This window comes from Ambystoma mexicanum, chromosome 5p (assembly GCF_040938575.1).
Source record: "Ambystoma mexicanum isolate Mex_15411 chromosome 5p, UKY_AmexF1_1, whole genome shotgun sequence".
Taxonomy (NCBI): Eukaryota; Metazoa; Chordata; class Amphibia; order Caudata; family Ambystomatidae; genus Ambystoma; species Ambystoma mexicanum.
Genome location: NC_090930.1, coordinates 658,869,685 through 658,893,400, shown reverse-complemented (window position 1 = coordinate 658,893,400; position 23,716 = coordinate 658,869,685). Strand labels below are relative to the sequence as shown.

Genomic DNA, 23,716 nt, shown 5'->3' with positions numbered 1-23,716 from the left:
GTTATGTTGCCAAGGAAGGCTGTGTGAGCTTTTGCAAAGCTCGAATCGATCAGGCACTGGGATCGACATGGACGGGGGCCAGATGCAGACATGTTGATTCGTTTTATAATGCGGATTCCCTGGAGCAAAACTAGTTGCAAGCCCTGTCTCCACAGTTACGATGATGGGGAAGATCTAGTGCAGCAAATGGCCCCTTCTTGTATAAACGATAATAACAGCGTCAGGATAGAGGTAGAAAGGGCAGATGCAGAAAGAGAGCTCAATACTCACTGAAACTGGGGCCAGGCAGGGGGCACTGGCATCATGCCCACCGAATCAAATGAGCCAAAGGAAGCCACATGCTGGCAGAGCGGGCCATGCTCATCTAGAGCGATGGAGGGGCAGAGCAGACCCCTGGAACTGGCATGCACATAAGACACTGTGGGGCAACTGTTCAGGCCAGGCTCGGAAAGGGAGCATTGCAAGGGCCAAGGTAAGCCCTCAAGCCATCATGGTGACTTGTGTGTTGCTGAAAGGATCTGGGTGCTACCTGCAGACGCAGGTTCTAATCTCCACAGGACTGACTCCGCCTTTTATCTTTCTGATGACCATGTATTAACTAGCAGTGAGTGGGTTTGTAATAGTTCCTGTAGGAAGGTAACCAGGCATGAGGTGCTATAAGATAGGTGATTTCGATCCTTGCATTACCCATTGGCTGGGAACATCACTGGGAGTGCATCTTGGCCCTCTGCCGCTTTGGTTTGCATCTGCGCTACATCACTTTGTGTCTATCAAGGACTCTATATTGTTGGATACTGCAAGCAATATGTTTCCTGAATGTAATCATCATATACAGAATGGCTGGGCCTTGCTGTCAATGCTGTATGCCATAATATTCTATGCCATTGTTGTCTTACAAACAGCCTGCAGGCAAACATGTAAACGTCTAAGCCAGTGGTCTTCAAACTGTGGGGCTGCCCCCCTCTCCCCGCTGGGGTTCCCGAAGTGTGTCCAGACGGGGGCATGAGGCTCTTCCAAAAGGGAGTATGGTGACTGATTTAATAGCAAATATAAGCAGATATGACATCTAGGAGGCCCAGTAGCAATATTCGTACTCAAGGTGCGGCTTGCCAAGAACATTTTTACTCAAGGAGGGCTCGCTATAAAAAAGTTTGAATACCACTGCTTTACCCTTTGTGTGGGCCGCAATGGCCCGCTTGCAACCGCAGGGCAAACAGTGTTCTTAGGGAGCAGTGTTTGCTTTCTGCAGTTCTCCCCCTTGGTCCCTCCATCAGCTTCCAAACGACGGTCTAAAGGCTGAGAAAATACACGTCTTCCCGCAGTCACTGTGTCAACAAGAAGCTGCCGACACAGTTTGAGCAGGAGAACCAGGGACGTCATTTAGGGGTCACCGGGGGTCACAACTGGAACCCATGATGTCTCCCTTGCTACCCCTGTGATCTCCCTTGTTACCCCTAAAAATAAAAGATTTTTAAAAAACTGTATTTTTCTGTTTTTTTAGGTTTTTGTAATGCAAGCTCCTGGGCTGTGGCCAGCGCCATGTGGCTATTTGCTTCTGGAGTGGCTCACCTTCTTGTTCCGGCCTCTTAAAAAAACTGGGTTTCCACAAGTCTAAACACTTTCAGCACTGACCCTAAATAAGAAAGAATACCAAATAATGTGTCTTTCTGGAATTCTATACAATCATTGCTAGACTCATTAAAGGTTTATTTCAGGCACACTTCAGGGGGCGAGTCACTGATTTGGCTGTTCTTAAACACCACAACTCAGCCTTTCATTCTTCTGAAGTCTATAAATGAGTACCAACACATGATGGGTGATATTGCATGTATATTTGTTCTATATAAAGCGCTTAAGCGTAAGTGCTATATAATAACACATCATTATCATTTGGCCTTGCATGTCTGCTTGCATTGACAGTAATCTTGTAATATGGGTCTATGCACACTGATATTAACGATAGATATGGTGATCCATTCTTGTATGAAATGTACATCACATTATAATGATATCGTAATCATATTTTTCGTAGTGTACTTAGTAACAATGCTATTTGATGCCACTTCCTGTTTCGTCAAAGTGTGAAAGGTCGTGTTCCATCGCTTCCCGCGATTTCACTTTGGGGTGGGGTCAAATGGCATAATTTCCTGTGATGTCATCAGAGGTCAAGAGTTGTGTGATGTCACTTCCGCTACCCCTGGCATGTTGGTGAAATGACGACCATGAGGAGAACCCAAAGTCGGTGGAAGAAGAATTGTGTGTACAGTGGTCGCAGCTGCGGGCTCCGGCCTTTAAAAGATAAGTCTAGGAGGTGGGTCGAGAGCTTGGAGCAGTATTAAGGAGAAGATCCTGAACATGATAGGCTGTACATCACACACGGTGCTATGTATGTAATGCATTAGATTGCATTACAGAGGCATTTGAGGGTGCACTTGGCTTGTGTTAGAAGCACCGATGCATGCCTTACATATAAACATATAATAATAATAATATAATTGTTCTTTTATAACACGCTTAATATGGAGACCAGTTTCTAAGCGTGCTTCGAACCGATATTGCTATGTGTTGTTTTGCTTCCAAGACAAACGCGTTGCCCCTGAGCTATTTTCCCAGCCTTAACAATGATTTTATCTTCACTTTGGGGCATTAACTGGTATTGGATGGCAGTGTGGGAGTTGAGGCAGAAGTTGGCATATCTAGTGCTCCATCCTAGAATCCTCCTGCTACTAAATACTATAACAGTAACTTGTATTAGTATTACCCAATCATTAATAATAAACCTTGGAAGGCTGTCGGGCTGAGTAGGCCCTATAGGAATTTTAACATGTGACTGCAGATTTCACAAAGATATCTGAGCCCAGAGCCTAACATGCTCAGCTATCTTGTCGACATACAAGTCATCAACTGGCAATACCTTGCATATGGTGACCATATCATGCATATGAGGCGTTAAGCGGCATTAGATGGCAATACTGGGGCATTTGAGGCAGCACTTAATACCTTATATGGGTTCCATACTTATAGCAGGGGAGTATTTGATCTAATATTAAAATGCTGAATTGTGTTTAAATTCACCGATGTCTGCAAACTAATTTTCATATGACTGGAATTCATTGGGTCGTTGGTATGATTTTATTGCTGCTTTAAAATGGCATTTAAATGTTTGTTCCTAACTACATTTCCAGACCAATTTCATTGTCACTTCCTGTGATGTTAATGGTGTAAAAGGTCTTGTGACATCATTTCCTGGTGTGGTAGCGCTTCCTGTGACGCCTTTACATTTGGCACATTAGCTCAGCGGATACAAATACTTCACAGTCCAGTCCTACATACAAGAGGGTTTAACAATCCTATTACAGGAGAATTTCTGAAGTGATTTCTTAGGTTATTCTTGATATCATTTATGATGTAATCAATAGACCGGTAGGTCACAGATTCAAGTTAGGAAGGCATCTCAACATTCAAATACCACAGCATTGTGTGTATTTTCAGTAGCAACCTCACTCCCCTCTAAATTTAAAAAAATATAATAATTCACATTTACATGCTCTCTTGACAGCTTTGTCCAAGTTCTGGGGCTAACTGGCTCCATCCTTCCATCCTACCCAGTACCATCATCTCCACCGGGCCATTACTCCAGTGGTAGACTTGCAAAGCCTGAGCAATCAATTTGCCACTATCTGGGAGCTGTATATACTGTCACTATGCAACACCTTTATATTCAACAGAGACCGACACATGTAGGCTTCCGGAGCTGGCTGGCAGCCATGCATGGAACCTCGGACCTGCCTGAGCGGTCTAGTGGCTTCTAGATGTCTAAGAAGTGCACACCCACAGCTCTGCCTGTCCAGACAGAGACACGCCAAACACTGCCAAGCCCACGATCTCACCGTGGGATCGATACAATCGTGGACAAAACATGCCATTTAGCTCATCACATGGGTGCTGCAGCTGGAGTGCCCTGATGGTTAACATTTAGAGAGAAGGAAGTGGTGTCTTTTTAGGTAAGTCACTACTTTGGAACAAGGAGACTGTGATAACCTTGTCTCCTCTTTTTACAAACCCTGTTATCTTTGTGTCTTTAACGACTGTGCAAGGTCCCTTGCCTGTCTCTGTGTGCTGTCAGGGGCGACCAACTGGGTTGGGTGTGCCCCAAGCTAGCAGATGATAAAACCGGGGGGTGGTATTGGGAGGATCTCCTGGTTGATCTCCTCCATATGGCAGGGGTCGTCACAGAAACTGCCACATCCTAATGGGGTACATCATGTGCCCTTTGACGAACCCAAATTAGTTACATGTGAGTGAACGGCTCATCCCTATTCCTAGGACAAGCGGCTTCCCAAGTAGCAAAATGCCAGAAAGGGTCATTGCTAACAGTCTTGGTGTCTGGGGGACCAGAATGGGGAAGCTCACACTAGCCAGACCCAATGCTACCATCAAGAAGGTTTGCAGAACGTGGTTCCATGAAATCTACAGCAAACACAGACAGATCAGCAAAAGGAGGTTCCAGGCCAGCAAAAGCTGGAGGTGAAAGAGCATCAACATCAGGACATGAAAATACAACTGAGGAGGAGAGCGAGGGGGAGGAGCATTGGAGGGCGAAATGTTATCTGGGGAAGGGTGGAGACACATAGAGGGAAAACAGGGGCCCCATCTTGTAAGATGGCACAGGAAGTTAAAAGGGGGCCACGTCGGCCCTAGGTAGGTACTGAAGGCGGGAGGAGAATGAGACATCGGTGTAAAGCTGAGGAGGGAGAACAGAGAAAGAGTAGGGGGCACTGACTGAGGGAAACTTCACCATTGCAAAGAGGGGTTGGGGGCGGCGAACAGGCTCAAACGAGAGACCTTGAGCTGGAGATCACTAAAGGATAATCCTGGTTCTCGTTGTACCATTGGCTGGTCAAGGAGACAAAGGAAACAGGCCATACAATGAGGACTTCAGTAAAACAAGGGTTCGGGACCTGTGGAAAGCCTGCAACAGGCACTTTACGGAAAAAGGGTTAAGGGCACTCTGGTAAACCCACAAGAGCCAGAGGTGAGACTGTATCATGGCCGCCTTATGCAGACATTTGAGTCACGGTACTGTTGTTTGGTTTGTTTCCTTATCTGTGTGTGAATGTAACCTGTGCTATGATACTTCCAGATTCCATCCAGCCACCTAAGACAGGGCATTGGGATATCTTTGAAGCATCACATTTCATGTCAATTTAGAAATGTTAAATTGTTGGTCTGAGATTTGTCCTGCCTTTTTGTATAATCTATGCACCAGTAAACGTTAACAAAAGTTTAGATGTCACCTTTTGAATGAAAGAAAATATGACATGTGTTCATGAAAGATATGGCTTATTCAAATACTGTATGTACATTTAATGTCTTCTGCTTAGTCGAAAATGGTTGATCACCATCTAGGGGTACATAAACCAAGGGGTGGCCAGTAAGTGATGATGGGTCAATATAAAATACTATCTTGTTGATGTTAAAAGTCCATAATACTTCCTGATGGGCCAATATAAAATATTGTCTTGTTGATGTTAAAAGTCCATAATACTTCCTTGATGCACAGTCAGTTCAACACGAGCTTGCCACCCACCTTTGCTTTCTGGCAGAGGGTCTTCGAGTTCTTCGAAGGGATGCTGGGATAAGAAGGCCTGAGCGGACTCCAAGACGGAATAAATGTATGGTCCCCTGGATTTAACTTCCTCCATAAAGACCTGCGTAGTGGAAACAAAGGCAACCATAAGCTTGGATTACTTAGCAGGTCATCACGCACATAGAAGCTGCTGTTGAAGAAAGGCTATAGGTCTGCACACACTATCTGCTCCCCCAAGAGGCCGGAGAACATATTAAAAAAAGAAAAAGAAAAAAAAACACATTTCTTTTCACAAATTCCTGAAACACTTTGAAAACAGGCTCCATATGGCAGTGGTTATGAGAGTGAATAAATAGTGCTTTATCCTAACCAGAGTTATTACCACACATTTATTATTTTCTTCATATTCAATGCCGAACTCCAACGTCTAAGCGCAGTACAGGGATTGGGTACTGAACCTGCTGCTCAGTGTAGTCTTGTGTAAAGGACCAGAGGCTGCCCCTGAGCTACGCTTCCCTTCAGTCACTATTTACTCAGGCTAGTGCTGGTAGGATTTGGACTTATTCTCTCGAGGGTTAAACACCAGTCAGATCTTCGAGCATGCAATGTCGTGCTATTTGCCCGAACGTAGCTTCCTCCGGGAGACTACAGGCTTCCATGCAGACATTCTTTGCCCACTCAGTGGGCACACTAAGTACACACTGGGGACCTGCGGCTGCCATGCCTATGGGTGAACATCTCTCTCTTTGCAGCATTTACAGTGCCTCAGGCTCTCAACTTATGCTAGCCGATATAATTGCAATTGTAGTTGGTTATTTGCACGGACCCAGGGATCGAACCTGAGTTGCTCTGCATCGTTTTGCTTTCGAGACAAGCGCGTTGCCCCTGAGCTATCTTCTCGAGTCTATACCCTACAGAGTGCCTTTCCAGCAGCTCCCGGACATGCTGACTAGAAGCAGGATCAGCATGTCAGCTTGGGAACGTGACCCTGCCCTATCAAGACCTCTTTGTTTTTGACAGGACCTTTCCACTCTATGTTACCACAGCAAAGCCGAACTCCGCGTGATCCTGGCAGACCTTGGCTCTGAGAAGTCAGCAGTCAGGGTGATTTGCTGAGGCTGCTCGGCAACAGTAGCTAGCGCGTTATATGTCATAATCTCGCATTTTAAAGCTCGAACCAAAAACAGACCGGGTTTTTTTTTGGTCGTTTTTATGCAGGCTTTAAAATGCGGTATTATTCCATTGAACCCCCCTCCCTCCCCACCCTCTCCTTATCCCGCTCATTATCTCGTAAATCAGGGGGTTTAACCCCCTGAGCCCCTTCTTTTCCCACCCACCCCATCCCACAAATCTAACATACGTTCTCCCCATACAAACACATAGACGCACACAGACATACATTTTCAGACTTATCTGTCACTCCCGCGTCGAGTCTGCTGGGTCACACAGCCGGGTCAATCCGTGCGTGCACTTGTGTGCGGCAGGGCTAGACAGTCAGCTCTGTGCGGTCACGAAGCAGTCTTTCTAAATCGGTCTCTGACCTAAGACCGCTAGCACTAGCAGGCAAGTTCCTGGTCTAGGCACAGCCTAACTCAGCTTCTCCATGGCTGCCTGAAATGCCCAACACCTCATGAATAAAGTCTATTCTTTCAGCAAATATATTATACTGCACCAGTTTAGTAGGCAGCAGTCTGCGTCTTCTTTCAGCGATTGTTTACATTTGATGAGGTTTTCATTCTTTGGATATTGCAAGCGGATGAAAAGCATTATTTTCCATACAGATGTGCAGCCATGGTGTGACTAGAAGGGGGGAGGGTTGTCTTCCGAAAGGTAAAACAGCTGTCATCATCAAATAATAAGTTAATGTAAAAAAATAAAATAGAGTTTAATAAACTATTTTGTTAACCTTTAAAATGCATGGTCAGCGCGCTAATGGTATTTGGGAACTGGTTGCAGTTGGTCTCTGGGTAGCGAATGCAGTGGAAACGTTATGGCAATAATGTCCTGGAGAGCATAGATGGCTGCCAGTTTCCTGGATCTTCTGCCATTCCACACGAACGCTCCCTAAACCACAACGTTTCTAGAGACCCAAGTGGATTAGTGGAAATGCAACTTTAAAACAAGGAATGTGTCTACCAATGGCAAGCCAGCCTCCTGTGGGCACATGCGGCGCGGGTAGATGGGCTAGTGCAGGGAAATGCCTAGTTTCGCAGAAGCCCAGTGAGTCGAGCATAAGGCCTGGAATGTAACTTTATTTCGAAACAACGATGTGACATATTTTGGGGATAAATCCATGAAACAGCACTTAGTAGTATAAATACTTAACCAGAAACATTTCATCCACAACATGTTACATTGAAATGTGATTAAAATAAATAAATCCCCAACAATCATTTGATTTACGTTTATTTTAGAGCGAAGTACTTTTGTGGTGTGCAACTTTTCCAACCCAGCACACAGAGAAGAAGTAAAAAAACACTTAGCGCTCCAATGGGAACTTGAGAATAGGTGTGTTGTAGAAAACTAGGCCAAATACAAACCAATTTGAAAGGCTAAAGAAAAACTAAAAATGAAACATAATAAAGGTACAAAATATTACCCAGGCAATGAACACTGTAATATATGTCCTTAATACAAGTTTATAGATATGTATATATTCAGTTAATCATAAACAAGTTGGGGCAACAGGCCTTTTGGGTTAGTTAAAAGGGGAATCTAGGATGTGCCATGCACACAAGCTTCCTCCGCATCAATGGAGCAAAACAGAGGTTCTAAGTTGTGGGGGGTGGAAGAAAGCCCTGGCTCTTCCCCACCAGTACAAAAGTTTCAGAACGTGGGCGCTCTGTGTGTACTATTTCACATCCTGCAATGCTGAAAGGAAGAAAGATCAAAAATGGTCCATAGGGTAGGTTCTGCAATGATGAACCGCCCACATAGGCACTTTTTGAGATTGCATAGGAATAATGCCAACTCAAAAAAGAAGACCCTGAGTTCTAAGTAGAAACAAAAAGGGAATCTTAGAAGCTTTATTAAGAAAGCTCATAAAAGGGCTCACAATAACAATCGAGAGGCTTTATTACAGCTTCACAACATCCCGCACAAGGCAACCCCATCTGCGCCAGCACTTTAGCCAAGATGCCACACAATGCCAGGAAGATCTTTATGAAACATTGCAAGATCATGGAGAAATGTCTGAGGAAATGACACACGCCTCTGTCTGCCTCCAGAAGAAGTACTGACATTAAAGACCAGCTAGTGCTTACTGACAGTGCACATATGAAAGTGAAAAAGCAACCCACACTCTCAGAGATGTGGGCTTTATCTTGTCTTAACGGCATCACCTCTACCAAAACTGTACACTTTGCAAATATACAGAAACAAGCACTGTACTCCACCTAGAGAGGAAACAAAGGTGGAAACAGAAATACAATAACTGTATTGCAAAACATTATCTTTTGCCGGTGAAAAAGGATTCAGTGGGCATGCTTGCAGAAAAGTGATTTTGTTGTAATGAATGAACTATTGTGTTTTTGTTTTTATTTTCTGTGTGTGTTATTTTACAGTCTTGTAAAGGTACCCAAAGGCATCAAACATGTATGGGGCCGAGTTTGCGCTAAAGGTGAAAAAATAAAAAAGAGCTAATGAACCAAGACGAAGCGGGCCACTGTGCATGAGTAGTGATGCCAGAGTGGAGTTTGGGAGGACCTCCCCATCTCAGTTGTTTTGGCTTTCGTTGTCTACTTGGGAGTGAAAGCAGGTGTTCCCTTCCCAGCCTCACATTGTCTGCAGCTTTTCCTTATTATGTGAATAACTGGAAAGCTATGTGCGGGCAGTCCAGTCGCTGAAGACGCTGAGGGGCTTATTGTGGTGGCCTGCCTTGGATCACTGGGGCGGGAGAGATTCCCAACCCAGTACTGGTGCTGCGGACACGCAGCCAAGGCTCTGCAGGGGGCTCCCTGCTTGGCCCAGATCACCGGGCTGGATACCGTGAGGCTGGGGGTCACTCCAGTCAGGGCAGCCTCAGTCCTGGGGGCACCCAGGCTGGGGCTGCAGGAACAGGCCGCGGTCACGTGGACAACAAAGACACACAGACGACACAGACACGAGTTGCCACTTCCTGGGGCTCTGCTGCACTGGTCGGTACGTGCCAGCAGAGCCCCTTTCATTGGAGGAGCGTCATGACCATGTCATGACGCTTTCTCTCAAAGGGGCACCAAACCCACACATAACTGGGCCACACATAACACTTATTGCGTGCTTGGGGGTAACTCATTCGCTCTGATCCTACTGACTCAGTGCTATCCTAACTATAGCAGAATATGACTGCATTAGGGGTTTTTACATATTATGTTTGTGCTACAAATCTCCAATCCCTCCTATTTGACTCTTTGTTACTTCTAATAAAACACATTGGACCTTCACGGTTCTTGTTCACCGGTGGGTGGGGAGTTGGGGAGGGGTGCAGATGGGGGGGATGCACGCTGCCAGATTAGTTGGGTGAAAATCAGATACGTTATTTAAAAAGGCACGACCGTGGGGGCAATAATTTTACCAAATAGCTCAGTGAGTTGCGTGCTTGTTGTAGAGGTCTGTGCTGAACTTGCAGAAGACAGACTGGTTGAAATAGCAGGAGAGCTGTAAATAAGTTGAATACCGTTAATATAGGAACTAGTAACATCTGTTCTTGGGCGTGCTGCAAACAGGTAGAACTGTGGGAGGCAGCGCTGCGTAACAAAATGATCATTGCAGTTATCATGCATGCTTGTATATTCATACAGCGTTGTTTCTTATTGTGACCCTTGTAGAGTTGACTTCCTTTGGTGCAAGAAGCGAAAGCACTGATACTACAAATGGGATTTCTGCGGGTCAAAGGGAACACGTATCCAACCAGAAAATGTTTGCAGGGTGATTTTGCACCCAGCCTACGCCCTATCTACCGCCTAGAAACAGGGAATGTGGCAGCACTGAAGAACCAATGGTGACCGTGTTCTCCCTTCTCTTGGCATAGAGACCCTGCACTGTCTCAGGTTTTGCCCTGCTTAGTCCGCACCGCTGGTCCCAGGCTTCTGTGACAGCCCTTCGAGGGTTCATTTAGAGTTTCTGCCTTCGCCATGTCTATTGACCCATTCACCGACCTCCTAAGGAAGAGCAGTTTAGTCCTTTGCCCTACACTTCCTCGATGCCCATATCCACGAGTCTTTCTAGGACAAGTGGGGCTCTTGGATTGGCCTTAATTCCTTTGGATATTTAGTGATCCCAAATGTGCAATGCAAATAAGAAGGGCTGCGAGCAGCATGGCCTGCGAGTATTATGATCCCTGGTTCACAGTATCTCAGAGCCCGGCCCTGTCTGCATATCTAAGCATTGAAAGTGCATACAACACCAAGCAAGCCATTGGCCCGCACCCACGTGGGTGTAGGGTGTGCAAGACGGGTGACACCTACTAAGGGGTTCAAATGTAAACGTTAAAAAAAAACAATAGAAACATATTTGCCCCTTTAAGAATATGTGGAGCCTCAGCTGGCACTTGGGCGAGAATGGAGAATGAATAGCACTTCTGTCTCTGTATCTCATCATTGGGCTTGCTACCAAGGCCTGCTGGCTGATGCCGTGTGATCACCGCCCTGCTATCAAGGCCTGCAGGCTGATGCTATGTGACCACCGCCCTGCTACCAAGGCATGCTGGCTGATGCCGTGTGATCACTGCCCTGCTGCCAAGGCCTGCAGGCTGATGCTGTGTGACCACCGCCCTGCTATCAAGGCCTGCAGGCTGATGCTATGTGACCACCGCCCTGCTACCAAGGCATGCTGGCTGATGCCGTGTGATCACTGCCCTGCTGCCAAGGCCTGCAGGCTGATGCTGTGTGACCACCGCCCTGCTACCAAGGCCTGCAGGCTGATGCTGTGTGATCACGGCCCTGCTAATAAGGCCTGCAGCAGGTTGATTCTGTGTGCTCACGGCCCTGCTACCAAGGCCTGCAGGCTGATGCTGTGTGATCACGGCCCAGCTACCAAGCCCTGCTGACTGATGACGTGTGAGCACCGCCCTGCTGCCAAGGCCTGCTGCCCGATGCCGTGTGATTACCGCCCTGCTACCAAGGCCTGCAGGCTGATGCCGTGTGATCACGGGCCCTGCTACCAAGGCCTGCGGGCTGACACCATGTGACCACGGCCCTGCTACCAAGGCCTGCGGGCTGATGCCGTGTGATCATGACCTTGCTACCAAGGCCTGCAGGCTGATGCCGTGTGATCACTGCCATGCTACCAAGGCCTGCAGGCTGACACTGTGTGACCACAGCCCTGCTACCAAGGCCTGTGACCCCGGTACTGCAGCCACCACTGATCTGGATGCATCAGATCAGCTTGTATGTACAAAAAACCAATAAACATGCATGAACATTTCTCGACAGAGACCTCTGGAAATCAGGCAGGAGTCAAAATAGATCCCCGTCGCCCTTGTGCAGTTCCATTGACTTGGCTTGAGACATGGCTTGCCAGACGTAGTTTAAAGTTTCACAGGGACGAGCATATCCCAAAGAGAATCCCTTTGGAAATAAGGGACGCACTCTGGATGTGCTTTGCCACATACCAAATGCAATATGTGTTCCTTTACATCTCACTGTTGTGCACTCTGTCTTCACACCAGTAGATTACGGACTTGATTTACGGAGCGTTTTCCAATGGGATTGCAACATTATAAAATGCTTCTGTGAATCCGGCCCTAAATGTTTAGTAAACGGACTGCAGTGTCTCTATCACACCACTCCAACCTACTCTTTCCTCCAAAGTGGAGGAAAGAAGAGTACGCTAGAGACGCAGCTCTAATTGCAGGAAGAGAATTTGCTTGTACCCTAGAGCGCAGCTGGAGGTGGGGCTCATTGATGTGGTCTCTGTGTCAGAAATCAAAAGACCCACTTTCTCCGTGATTGGGAGGGAAGTGGAGGAAATTGGAGTCTGCTTGTGTCTGCTGGTATCACTGATGGTATTGGCGCATTGATCCTTGACCCGCCCTTCTGACGTGAGTACCTGTCCATCTAATATAAGTGATGCACAACAAACATTAGCAACTTACCGCTGCCTTATCACTGCCTTAATACTGCCTACTAGAGCCATGTACTAGCTTGCCTTTGATATTGCAAAGCTAAATGCTCCTCGTTATAATCTGTGGAGTAAGAGATTGAATAGCGCCACAGACAGTAAAGCGATGAGTGATATGTCACTAACATAACCCACTATCTCCGCCTCATGTCTACGCCCACTAAGTAAACATGACCACTCTACTAAACAGGGTTCAAAGAAAACGGAACAATTACTACTTATTTTAGCAAGCAGGAACCTGATAAAACTACTGCAACGTCCAACTTGATTACAAAACAATCAGAAAAACCTGACACCATGACTGAGCAGATTTTATCTATCTGAAGACATGACCTACCTACCCATCATTGATTGAAACATGCCCATCTTGCTCAAGGGGAGGAACAACAGGATAGCTGGTAATCCCACAGTGATATCTAATGGGAATAAGGATGATTTCCTTGCCCAGACAACTGAAAAGAACCGTTTGTCTGAGTCTGAACATGCTAATCATACTATATAAAATAACATTGTGGTGAACAGCACTTTAGCAACAACCAATAAACTAACAATGTGTAAAAATGGCACTTTCAGTTCACCTATTAAAGCCTTAGAGTTTGCGATAAATTCACTAATCTAATTGATAGAACAGAGATCATCAGACTTGAAGCTGTAATTTGAAAATATTAAGAAAGTGGAGAAGACATGTCTTAGGATCAAACAAAAACTAACTCTACATATTGCTGGAAATATTGATGAGACACCATATGTGCCTCTGAATATAGAAAATTCATGCAAGCGAGACCTCTTTGGATTCTCACGGGTGCCTTCTTTTCAAAAGTGCATGGGGTTTTCTGTTTTCCTTGGTGGTTGTGACACCCCAGGCCCAAATCTGTAGGTTGTTCACAAGGCCAATCCAGTATGGATTTGGTTTTCCCAGGGCGTTTGGTGTACCAGTGGTTTAGCTGTCTCCCTTTGTGCTGAGGTCAGTGCACCCACACATGAGTTACCGTTTTCCTCGGGACACCTGTGGGAATGTGGGAAGGTAGGACATAAATTGTTGTCCATGTGTTTCAGTGGTTTCCTGGTCGCAAATATCTCAAGATTGTGGTTTCTCCTTTACATGTTGGACTTTGCTGGGCATTCTGGGTAATACATTCTGGCGCGATTTATGCAAGTGAGACCTCTTTGGATTTCCATTGGTGTCTTCTTTTTAGAAATGCATGGGGTCCCTGTTTTTCTTGGTGGCTGTGACACCCCAAGCCCAAAATCTGTGAATTATCCGCTAGGCCAAATGCAGTATGGATTTGGTCTTGCCAGGGTGTTTGGTGTACCAGTGGTTCAGCCTTTTCCCTTTGCGCCCAGGTCAGTGCACCCACACATGCGAGGTACCATTTTCAATGGGACACCTGTGGGAATGTTCCATGTCCGTTTCTGTGGTTTCCCAATGGCAAATGCATCAAAATATTGCATTTTTCCAACCTTTCCTATTTGCTGTGCATTCTGGGTAAAGCAATCTTCTGTGATCAATAAAAGCAAGATGTATTTGGATTCCTCTGGGTTTCTCCTTTTCAGAACTGCATGGGGTTCCCACCTTTCCACAGTGGTTGTAATGCCAGATCCCTCAATGCAGGTGCTTGTTGCAAGCCCAAATATGCCCTTCACTGAGCATTTCCATGCTGGCAGTTTAGCCCTTTCCCTTCGGTTCAGGCCATTGGACCCCCACATGTGAGTTACCATTTATATCGAGACACCTGCGGCAACGTGAGAAGGTAGGTCATGCACTGTTTACTGAGCATTTAGTAGCAAATATCTCAAAATACTGTATTTCTTTCCACTTTTTCACAATTGCTGTGCATTCCGGGTAGGAAATTCTTGTGCCAACAATGCACACTGGGTGTATTTGAATTCCCACATGTGTCTTCTTTCACCTGTGGTAATGTGGAAAGGTAGGACATTTGTTGTTTTCTCTTGGTTGTGATAACATTTTCATACATTTCCTACTGCGCTTTGTTACACAACCCTTTCATTTCCCAAATGTGCCCTACATTCAGTCGCTGCTTTAGACACTGCACGCTTTTGTGACCTGCGCAAGTCACCTATCCTTCAAAAGTTCAGCCTGTGTTCTTTCAAAATATATATGCTTGGCATTTTTCACTACATTGGTTTTCATTATTTTCAAATGCTAAGTAGGACACTTTAGGCTATCAGCATACAAATACTGTGTAATCTGGCTAGGTTTTTGGCTTGTGGTGTTGCTTTTTTTTGTGAAAAATTACAAAAAATGTGTGATTTCCTAACTTGAGTGGGGAGAATATAGCGGTGCATTGCTTTTCTGAATATTCATGGATGCCATTACCTTAGAAGTGCAAACATGTCCACATACTTTTTTTCCAGTCATTTTTGCAAAGGAATTATGGGTAAATAGCTGTTGCCTGATCTTCACAAATGACCCTTTCCTGAACTTGGAATTTTAGCTACTTTTCAGAAATGTATGACTTTCTGTGTTCCCATTCAGCTTTCCCATCATCCTCATCCATTCTGTGCAAGTATGTCCTATTAAAACAAAGGGAAAAAACGCCTACCTCTCACAAAACGTACACTTATGAAAAATATTATTTTTTGTTTAGATTCAGCCTGTTCTTGAAAGCTTGAAGAATGGCAAATTCAGAACTGCAAACCTTTTGTTCCTAGCTCTTACAAGAAAAAAAGCATAGGCTTCTTTGTACACCATTTTATTGGCATTTTCTGAAGAAACACAAAAATATTGTTTCATCACTGCATACAGTTCAGAGTGGTCCAGATGAAATATAGCAACCATCTTTCGCTCCAAGCCTGCTTCTCCCTTAACTGCTCAGACACTAAACATCAATACCACAAGAAACCTCAAGCATCTGCACAAGGCAATTGTACAGTAACCTTTCCCAAGCAAGGGTAAAACCTAAATTCTAAATTAGATGAAATAGTAAAGGTCTTGTTACAGACACAAAAAAACCTATGTGTTCCTGGCAGTTAAGTTGAATTTTTTATGGGATCTGGATCCCCCTTAAAACACCTAAATGTCAAGTCCCATTTGCACAGTTTTGATTCAGTGACCTATATGAAAAAGAAATAATTAAATACAAATACGTGTGCTCTCAAACACGAGGGCTTAGATAAAAACATTTTAGAAGAAAAAAAGAAAGTGCTTTTCAATAGGTACCATCATTGGTCCCGTACACATAGAATAACTCGTAACATCAAAGATGGCCAAAACATGCTCCAAGCATTATTGCCAGCACAAACTAGGAATTTTTCATTGTTACTTAATGGCCAAAGCACAACTCAGAATATGCTGCAAACAACCACAATCACAAGTGATGTGTGGGTGGATTTTTTTCCAGAGACCAATATCATGCCAATCCAAGATCTAATAGCTTGTAAGAAAGGAATCAAATGGTCTATCACAAAGTCGTTTGAAGAAATAGAGTGCCTTACGACCAAATTCTCCAGATTCACAGCCTCCAGCCCTAATGGCCTAACTAACACAATCTTGAAAGCAGACCCAACAACCTGGCCTAAAATCTTCCATAGTTTCTTGGAATAAATTATACACACTTCAATCATACCTGATTCGTGGCACCATGCAGTCATCATTCTTATTTATAAAAAAGGCGACAGAATGGACCCATAAACTACCGTCCCATAGCCCTACTAGACTGCAATAGTAAAATCTTCGTAAGTCTATTGTTAAAAGATTTTGAAATCTGGGCCGATAGTAAATCAATCCTCGCTAAGCAACAAACTGGCTTTCGTAAAGGTCTTTCCACCACACTTAATGACCAAAGCATACATAATAAATCTAATCCTGCATATATAGCACGTATAGATCTAACTAAACATTTGACTTAGTCAATAGGGCCAAACTATGGGCAAAATTAAAGATATGGAGAATTCCTGAAGGATTGCTTGCCATTCTAATAGCTCTCCACCAGAACACCTTAATTCGGATCAGATTAAATTTAAGTGGAGAATTATATCCTGATATTCCCACAGCCAACGGAGTTAGACAGGGATACATTCTAGCTGCCTTCCTTTCTAATTAATATTGTGCACATTTCTTGCTTAGACACATGCTTGCATGCCCTAAAATAGGAAAAAGCCCTGCTCACTTCCTAGCTTCTGCCGATGATATTGCCCTGATTGGCCACACTCTGATCGGGCTCCAACATCTAATAAAAGCAACAGAACAATATGCAGGTATAATGAATTAGTAACCAACCTGAGCAAATAGAATATTATGATCCTAGGATCAAAGTCGAATCGGAAAGAAATACATAAATGGTGCATGAACAATCATACATGTAGTAAACAAGATAAAGTATCTTGGATTTAATTTGAGAATAACCAAGTCATTAAAAGACCTGACTGTGAAAGTAAGATCAGACAATATGTGAGTCAGCTAAAAAAACTGCTCTCTCTGTGTATGATGTTATTGGTGTTGCACGTCCCAACACTGCAACACCAATAACATCATCTACTCAATAAAATGCCCATGTGGACTTTATTACGTGGGACAAACAACACGGACTGCGAAGGTGAGATGGAATGAGCACCGCTCATGTATCCGGAACCACAATAAGAATTCAGCAGTGGCCAGACACTGGGATCTGAAGAAGCACAATCTGTCACAAATAAGATTCCAAATACTTGAAGCGGTTAACAAGAGGGAACCACATATGAATTTACAACAAAGGCTCGACCAGAGAGAATCCTTCTGGATCGACAAGCTTGGAACATTAGCACCCAAGGGACTGAATGAAGAGATCAATTATGCTTGTTTTCTATAATAACCACAGGGGGGTTTATATTACACCACTATTGTGAAAATGTCTGAAATTATTTTGAAAATGTTTGAAATAGCTTTAATAATACAACCTACAGGGGAGGTATGAGAGGAAGATGACATAAGATCAAAATAGAAATGCATTTGAATATGTGACATATAGATACAACACATGCCATTAGATGGAAGGTGGGTCAAACAATGCTTGACACCAATGTGAGGATTGGAGAATGAAGTCCAAGTTAATTTAGTGATGATTGGGGAATATACAGCTAGACGTGTTTTAAACAAGAAAGGTGCATATGCAATAATGGTTGATTAACCTGGACCAGGATCACAAACTGTTCTTGTGTGCTTTAACTAAGTTGTCATATAGGAACACTCAGTGCTTTCGTTTGTTTGTTCACATAGACGAGCACATTTGGTTACCATCTTTTGGATGTACTGTAGTTTTAAGTAGCATAGACGCACATGAGGGGGTGTTGATCCGGCTTCGGTTTCTAACATCGGACACCACCCCTAAGATGGAGGGTAGTTCCATCTGCAATACCGAGCAGTAGTCACTGTCATGACCCGGCAAAATTGCCCTTTCTGGACCTCATGGTCATTGTCACGAAGGGCTTGTACTCCTTGTTCCTCCCAACATGGCCGTACCAAGTTCCGTGCTACGCACTAGCTTTCACGTCATAGCACGTACTATAAATTGGTCACACCCCTGCGGCTCCGCGCGTCTCAACGCTATCTTCGATAGTGACCCGACATGTGTTTGCTCTCTACATTTGCTTCCTTGATCCTCATACTTCCTTCCTTGCTTTTTTTCCTGTTCCTGGACTTCCCCCATACATTGCTTGTTTATCGCTAATCCTGGACACCCTGGAACCACGAACTTCCCGGAACTCTGAACGCGCTCTGCAACCTGACGAGGCTCGGGCGAGCCTATTCAAGACCCGAACCACCCACAGGAAGAGTCCTGCGGCCGAACAAGGGAGATCCCGATCACAGATGAGACGGGGGAGATTTATGACAGTTTGAGACGCCGTACGATCAATACGGATTCTACCATGGAGAATGCAGAATATAAAAGCCGAGAATGCAGCGCTAAAACAGCTCGTCTTGTCACGCGACTCCGCGAACAAGGACAGCGTATTATTGGGAGGAGTGGTTGATAAATACGACGGTTCAACAAAGACCTTACGTGGATTCCTGGATTCTTGTTTGGTACATTTTACCTTTAAGCCCTACTATTTCACAACTCCTAGGGCTAAGGTGGGCTTCATAATATCACATCTTTCCGGTAATGCCCTTACATGGGCCACTCCATTACTCAATTCAGGGGATGCTCTCCTGGATGATTATGAAGGGTTCATCGCGGAACTCAAGACCATGTTCGAACGACCAGGGCTGGTTCACAGTGCTCAAGAAAAGCTACTTGACTTCCAACAAGGATCCCAAGACATGTTGACCTATGTAACCAGATTCAAACAGCTAGCCAAAGGGGCGGACTGGTCCCTGGAAGCCAGTTTTACTTTGTTTCACAGAGGTCTAAATGAAGAGATTAAGGATGAGCTAGCCAGGGTGGCACGTCCTAGTTCATTCCAGGCCCTCCTGGACTTGTCTATGCAAATAGACTTTAGAATCCAAGAAAGAAAGGCCGAAAAGAAAAAGAATAAAGTATCAATTCAAAGATACTCCCTAGAGAATACTACAAGGACAGAATCTGCCAAGAGTCCGAGCACTGATTCTGAACCCATGCAACTTGGAGCCTTTCGTGGACCAATTTCCCCGCAGGAAAGGTTAAGAAGAATACACACAGGCTTATGCATGTATTGTGCCTCGGATAAACATCTAGTTAAAGAATGTCCTCTGGCTCCTCCCCGACGCTCAGGAAACGCCAGCTCCCGATCCTAAATGGAGCAAGGTTTCGGGAGAGCGATGTTTGCTCCACATCAATTCCATCCTTGAACTCTCCTGGACAAAACAAATTGGTGATATTACAGGCCTTTTTATCGCCATCCAAGGACAAGGTCTACCCCATACTGGCCTTGGTGGATTGCGGAGCAATGGGAGTCTTCATTGATCAAGATTGGGTCAGAAGTCATAACATTCCGCATGAAGCAAGAAGTTTTTCACAGCCAGTGGAAGCGATTGACGGAAGACCTCTTTCTTCAGGACCCATAAGTCTGCAAACAAGGGAGATCCATCTTTCCATAAATCATCATCAAGAAAGAATTGTGTTTGACATTATAAAATCAGCCCATTACCCCTTGGTTTTGGGCATGCCCTGGTTACAAAGGTACAATCCAATTATTAACTGGACGGCCGGATCCTTATTCCTGGGTTCGGAGTTCTGTATGAACCATTGTTTAAACCTGGATACCTCAGTCACAGCCCCTAAAAGTCCACCAAGGTGTCCAGAGACACCACTCACGGTTTCCAATATTGTACAAGTTCCAGAGATCTATCAAGGGTATGCTGATGTATTCTCTACTGCCATCGTTCAAGTCTTACCTCCACATAGACCCGAAGACTGTGCCATAGATACTGAACCCTCAGCAGTGATTCCCTTTGGCAGGATGTTTATCCTTTCAGAACCAGAAAAGAGAGCCCTCCGGGAATACCTAGACACTAATCTTGAGAATGGCATCATAAGACCTTCAAAATCACCAGCTGGTGCTTCATTGTTCTTCGTTCCTATAAAGGATACCAAAGAGCTCAGACCTTGCCTGGACTATCGGGGCCTAAATCAACACACCCTGAAAGACAGATACCGACTATCCCTGATCTCGGATATCCTTGAAGCTGTGAGAGGTGCAGTGATATTCACGAAACTGGATCTCCGAGGTGCTTACCATTTGATTCGTATCCAGGAAGGAGACGAATGGAAAACAGCCTTTAGAACACCCTTTGGTCACTTTGAATGCCTAGTAATGCCCTTTGGTCTGACTAATGCTCCCGCAGTCTTCCAGCGTTTTATGGATAGGGTGTTCTCTGACATGTTATTTCTCAATGTTATCGTCTACCTGGATGACATATTGATCTTCTCAAAGGATTCCTTGAAACATGAAGAACATGTAAAGGTAGTACTTCAACGTCTCCGTGAAAATCAACTCTTAGCCAAACCAGAAAAATGTTTGTTTCATGCTACATCAGTTCACTATCTGGGGTTTGTCCTTAGTTCAGAAGGAATTAGTATGGATCCTTCAAAGGTGAAGGCCATACTGGCTTGGCCCGCCCCAACATCTGTAAAGCAAATACAGTCCTTCCTGGGGCTTGCCAACTTCTACCGGAAATTAATTCCCACCTTTTCCGAGATTGTTCAACCCATTGTTAATCTCCTGAAGAAAGAAGTTCCATTCAACTGGTCTATACCACAAGACAAGGCATTCCAACGCTTGAAAAAAGAATTCACTCAGGCCCCCATCCTGGCCCAACCTGACATAAATCGTCCTTTTCTAGTGGAAACAGATGCCTCCAATTACGCCATAGGAGCAGTTTTAAAACAAGAATCCGATGATAAGTTGGAACATCCCACTGCTTACCTTTCACGGACCCTGACTGCCAGTGAGACTCACTACTCAGTTCTGGAGAAGGAGTTATTGGCCATTCGGCATGCCTTCACTGAATGGAGACATCTACTCCTGGGTGCTAAATATCCAGTTCAAGTCCGTACTGATCATCGAAATCTTCAGGTTCTACAATCCATGGAGTGCAGGAACAGTAGACAAGCTCGATGGGCCTACTTCTTTGCTCAATATCAATTTCAAATCTCACATGTTCCTGGACCGCAAAACATGATTGCTGATGCCCTTTCTTGGCGTCCCGACTACGTTCCCTTGGAGGATAAGATCTATCCTAAAATGTTTCCACCTACAATCTTTCTAGCTCAAGCGATCAATCTCCTGGAAGAAATCAGAGTACAGACTCAATCATCTGAACTCTGGAAGGACATATCCGAGAAAAATCCCTGGCGTTTGACAATCAAGGAAGGATATTTATTCAAGAACAATTCAGTGGTCATTCCGACAAAAGAACTTCAACAGAAGGTAATGAATCTATGCCATGATACTCTTCACTCCGGCCATCGAGGGGTAACCAACACCTTCCGTCTGATACAAAGACTGTTCTGGTGGCCAGGGATGAAGTCCAGTGTAGTTCAATACATCAAGACCTGTGCAATTTGTAGTCATAACAAATACGATAATCAGAGGCCGGCGGGTCTGCTTCTACAACCTACGTTGCCAACCAGACCCTGGGAAGTTATTGCCACTGACTTCATTGTTGAATTACCACCTTCCCGAGGATATACAACCATCATGGTAACCATTGACTTGTTCACTCATCTACCTCATTTTACACCATTGTATAAACTACCATCTTCCTCAGAACTTGCTGGAAGTTTCCTGGAACATATTTTTCGTCTTCATGGCCTCCCTTCCAAGATTATTTCGGATCGGGGACCTCAATATATTTCACAATTCTGGAGACATCTCTGTCGTGTTCTAGGAATCCAACGTGCCCTTTCTTAAGGCTATCATCCACAAACCAATGGGGCAACGGAACGAGTAAATCAAACCCTGGAACAATATCTTCGTTGTTTTGCCACCAAGGTTCAAGACGATTGGTCTCGCCTTATACCTTTAGCCGAATTCTCCTACAATAACTCAGATCATTCAGCTCTCAAGATCAGCCCTTTCTATTGCAGTCAAGGTTATCATCCGTCTGTTTTACCATCAGTTCTTCCAGAATCTACTCCGGTACCTACCCTTGACTCTTGGATTCAGACGCTGATCGACTTACAAAGAGAGGCCAAGGATCAGTTAGAACAGGCCCAGACTCGAACCAAAAGATATGCGGACTCTAAGAGAAGACCATCACCTTCCTATTCAGTTGTCGATCAAGTCTGGCTAGCCTCGAAACTGTTACCTCGACATCTACGACCAAACAAATTGGCTCCTCGCTATTATGGTCCATTTTCTATAAAGGAGATCATCAATCCTGTCTCCTTCCGACTTAAGCTCCCGGATTCCTGGAAGAAGATACATCTAGTCTTCCATACTTCCCTGTTGAAACCCTACGTTAGTTCTACTCGAAAACCATTCAAACCCACACCTGTTGTTGTGGACGACCAGTTGGAATATGAGGTGTCCAGGATATGTGATTCCAGGTATAGAAGGGGTCGATTACAATATCTGGTCGAGTGGAAAGGCTACCCCCCTAGCGAGAGAACATGGGAACCAGTTTCTAATTTAAAGACCCCTCGTTTGCTCAGAAGATTCCATCTTATTCACCCAGGCAAGCCTGGAGGAACCAGTCTTCGGAGGGAGCATGCTGTCATGACCCGGCGAAATTGCCCTTTCTGGACCTCATGGTCATTGTCACGAAGGGCTTGTACTCCTTGTTCCTCCCAACATGGCCGTACCAAGCTCCATGCTACGCACTAGCTTTCACGTCGTAGCACGGTACTATAAATTGGTCACGCCCCTGCGGGTCCGCGCATCTCAACGCTATCTTCGATAGTGACCCGACGTGTGTTTGCTCTCTACATTTGCTTCCTTGATCCTCATACTTCCTTCCTTGCCTTTTTTCCTGTTCCTGGACTTCCCCCCTACATTGCTTGTTTATCGCTAATCCTGGACACCCTGGAACCACGAACTTCCCGGAACTCTGAACGTGCTCTGCAACCTGACAAGGCTCGGGCGAGCCTATTCAAGACCCGAACCACCCACAGGAAGAGTCCTGCGGCCGAACAAGGGAGATCCCGATCACAGGTGAGACGGGGGGAGATTTATGACAGTCACGGCATTTATGCCGTTATAAGAGAGTCTGCACGATCGGTCCCCATGTGAACTATAAGATCTAAACTATCGCACTGTATACAGCGCACACAACATACCCTGTTGCCATGGCTCCCAGTCCCGTCCTTCCACACTCTGTGGGAGGGTGGGACTGGAGGCGCGCTCACTCTGTCCAATCCGGGACAAGTGACGCCGCCTCGATCGCCATGGCAACATGAAAACTATGGCCGCTTGCAGGCATGCGTATTCGCGACCCAACCAAGGAGACACGAGGCGGCGTTTGTATGCAAGTAAGCCGTGCGGTGCTCGCACGCCGGGCACATTTCATGAAATACTATTGTCTAGAGGGGACGGAGATTCTGATCTCATGCTTATCCCAACAGGGAGGGGGTCCAGAAGCATAAATACGTAGAAACAAATCAATTTGAG

At 45.0% G+C, this 23,716-nt stretch overlaps 1 protein-coding gene across 4 annotated transcripts in view; it reads right to left on the bottom strand.

Annotated features, from left to right (window-relative positions):
• The window catches only part of DRP2 (dystrophin related protein 2), a 1,496,582-nt gene that overhangs the window by 487,641 nt on the left and 985,225 nt on the right, over positions 1-23,716 (bottom strand). For all 4 annotated transcript variants that reach the window (XM_069613022.1, XM_069613021.1, XM_069613023.1 and 1 more), the window contains one exon: positions 5,591-5,711. In XM_069613022.1, the coding sequence (XP_069469123.1) occupies positions 5,591-5,711 (121 nt within the window). The remainder of the gene's footprint in view (positions 1-5,590; positions 5,712-23,716) is intronic.